The sequence below is a fragment of the Cynoglossus semilaevis genome, unplaced genomic scaffold (assembly GCF_000523025.1).
Source record: "Cynoglossus semilaevis isolate Cse_v1.0 unplaced genomic scaffold, Cse_v1.0 scaffold992, whole genome shotgun sequence".
Taxonomy (NCBI): Eukaryota; Metazoa; Chordata; class Actinopteri; order Pleuronectiformes; family Cynoglossidae; genus Cynoglossus; species Cynoglossus semilaevis.
In genome coordinates, this window is record NW_007585124.1 from 19,779 (window position 1) to 22,597 (window position 2,819).

Genomic DNA, 2,819 nt, shown 5'->3' on the forward strand with positions numbered 1-2,819 from the left:
CCTGGTCGGTGGAGACCCAGCTGAGGGAGCTGCCCTCTGACCCCATGAACCGCCGAGCCATCGTTCAGGACCAGGGCTGTCTGCCGGGACTCATCCTGTTCCTGGACCACAGCAACCCCCAGGTGGTCTACGCCGCCCTGCTGGTGAGTCATGGTCATGCACCTCTGTAGCTGTCAGTCAGGTCTGTGGGGCAACACTCACCTATGAGGATGCTGGGAGTAGAGGGAGGGGGGTGGGGATGGGGGGGGTCACTGACGTCACTGGTGTTCCTCACTGTTGGTCAGGTAGTGTATAAACAGTGCCCCCTACTGTGTGGTAATATAGTGCTTTTCTTGTTTTAAATATGTGAAGGTGCAGCTAGTAGGGGGCGCTGTGACAAATGTAAAGACGTTTAACTACAATATGGCAAATATTTACACACAAACCTCTGCTACGACACCTGCTGGATGTTTCAGGCGATCCGTTACCTGGCCGAATGTCGAGCCAACAGGGAGAAGCTGAAGGAGGAGCTGGGGATGATGGTGAGCCTCCAGAAGGTGTTGGACCAGTGAGTATGAGGTTAAGGTCCAGAGAGAACCCGGGAGAACCCAGTCGGGATCGGTTCTCTCAGAACAAAACAAGAGTTCTGAGTTCTGTGAATGTAGTTCTAGTTTGAGCCACAGGGTGGCAGGGTCGCTCTGACTTTTGAATGACAAGTTGTATCTAAATGAACAGAATTCACTGAAGATCACGCGACCACGTCATCACACGATGACGTCATCGCGTGATGACGTCATGACGTAAGTCAAAACTCGGGGTGTGCTCTGCTCCAGGTCCAGCTCTCCTGGAGAGACCAGGCTCCTGGCTGCTGAGATCTTCCAGCTCCTGAAGACATCCACTCATGCTGTGGATGCACAGGGCAGCCACCAGGCGGCGATGGTCAGCAGCTGCCGCCACAGAACTCGGTTTTTCCTGGGCTCCAGCAACAAGAGAGCAAAGACGGTGACCCTGCAGATCGAAGGACTGGACGACGCCGTGAGTTCATTCATTCACTCCTTGATTCATTGGTTCATCCTCTGCCGTGTGACCTGACAGAGGACAACCAGCAGCTGCCGCTCCACTGCTGCCCCCTGTGGTCGCTGCGTGTCACAGAGGCAAATCTGAACAAAAGGTTTCAAACAGTGAAGTCGAAAATAACTGATTAGAACTCAGTGATGGAGGCGGCGGTGGATGAAGTTCAGAGAGGACAAATGTGTGTGTGTGTGTGTGTGTGTGTGTGCAGAGCCGCAGGTGTGTGTGTGAGGACGCTCTGCTGAAGGTCAGAGGGGTCATCAGCTTCACCTTCCAGATGGCCTTAAGGAGATGCATCATCAGGATTCGCTCTGACCTGAAGGTGGAGGTGAGGTCACTGCAGGTCATCCTCGCCAGCGTCTGGTCACATGATCAGGAAAACAGTTACGCTCTGTGTGTGTGTGTGTGTGTGTGTGTGTGTGTGTGTGTAGGTCCTGGCAGCAGCCATCTCCTCCACCCAGGTGATGAAGGCTCAGCAGGTGGTGAAGACGTCTGCTGGTGAGGAGGTCAGTGTCCGTCGGTCAGATGGTGTGACCATGTGACCACTGTGGATGTGGCTCCGCCTCCGCTCGTCTGGAGGTGTGAACCGGCTCCACCTGTTCTGTCCGTCTGCAGGTGCTGGTACCGATCGCCGAGGATGGTTCCGTGAAGCTGGAGCAGAACCCGGAGCTGCCGGACTACCTCCCTGAGGACGAGAGTCCGTCCCAGGAGCCGGACAAGGCCGTCAGTCAGGTGGGCTCGGGTCTGGACGGGCCCGGCTGGCTCGGTGCCACCGCAAACTTCCTGTCTCGCTCTTTCTACTGGTGACCCCGCCCACCGCGTCAGCAGGTGGAACTGTGGTTCTGGACATTGACCAGGGAGCAGCTCCTGGTGAAGGATTGAATTAGATTTGGGTCAAAGGTCATGACCCCTACTGGACTTTTATTTTGTCTGAAAGGTTCTGACAATAAAACTCTGAGAAGTTGTACGCCCATATTTGGTCTGATTGTCTTTGTCCACTCAGGACAGTCACAGTCTGCAGTGTCCAGTTTGTCAGTCATTTGAAAACAGAATCCAGTTTTTTGGCTCCAAAAGTCAAACTTTTAAATTCCAGAATTAATGATGCAGATCATTTCTGCCGATGACGTCAGGGCGGACCGTCATCAACCTCATGAAAGTTAATCAGCTGGTGGGCGTGTCCTGGTGCGTTCATATAAAAGTCGGAGTTTTTTTTTTCCTCTCAGTCTCACAAACGGACATGTCCGCGACGCTGCTCCTCCTGCTCCTCCTGCTCAGCCTCCTGACGCTGTTGATCGGCTTCTTCCGCCGGAGGACGAGGTGAGTGCGTGACACACACACACACGCGCGCACACAGACGCACTCACTCACTCACGCGCGTGCAAACATGCGGGCATAAACGCGGCCCCCGCTGAAGGAAAATGTCCCCGTTTCTTCGCGTTCCACAGTTGCGTCATCCCTCGCGGCTGTTGTTGGTTTTTCCCTCCTGTGATGTGATTGGTCAACACGGTCCCAGAAGATCTGTTGAAACGCGTTCAGATTCTTTTGACCGGAGAACGAACAGAAAAACGAACTTCACTCTCTGGACAGGTTTTCACCTGGACATTGTTGGAACTGCACTCACGTCATGTTCAAACATCTGGATCAGTCTTCAAGTGGGGGCTGACCCCCCCCCCATGTTGACGTCAGAGGATGACTTCACACAGTGGTGGTTGTTGTTCATGTTTTTCTCCTCATCTGTTCTTGATAAGATCCCCCTCCCTTCTCCCCCC

The 2,819-nt window shown here is 53.9% G+C and overlaps 2 protein-coding genes across 3 annotated transcripts in view; both read left to right on the forward strand.

Moving 5' to 3' along the window:
* LOC103398713 (armadillo repeat-containing protein 1-like) overlaps positions 1 to 2,043 on the forward strand; it is a 6,096-nt gene extending 4,053 nt beyond the window's left edge. The window contains exons 3-7 of the mRNA XM_008337424.3: positions 456 to 547; positions 813 to 1,014; positions 1,262 to 1,378; positions 1,482 to 1,556; positions 1,666 to 2,043. Of these exons, the coding sequence (XP_008335646.1) occupies positions 456 to 547; positions 813 to 1,014; positions 1,262 to 1,378; positions 1,482 to 1,556; positions 1,666 to 1,857 (678 nt within the window). The 3' untranslated portion in view covers positions 1,858 to 2,043. The remainder of the gene's footprint in view (positions 1 to 455; positions 548 to 812; positions 1,015 to 1,261; positions 1,379 to 1,481; positions 1,557 to 1,665) is intronic.
* A 172-nt stretch (positions 2,044 to 2,215) lies between these two features.
* cyp7b1 (cytochrome P450, family 7, subfamily B, polypeptide 1) overlaps positions 2,216 to 2,819 on the forward strand; it is a 3,250-nt gene continuing 2,646 nt past the window's right edge. Inside the window, exon 1 of one of the 2 annotated variants that reach the window (XM_008337425.3) lies at positions 2,216 to 2,367. In XM_008337425.3, coding sequence (XP_008335647.1) covers positions 2,288 to 2,367 — 80 coding nt within the window. In that variant the 5' untranslated portion in view covers positions 2,216 to 2,287. The remainder of the gene's footprint in view (positions 2,368 to 2,819) is intronic. The other variant, XM_017030876.2, reaches the window with a different exon arrangement.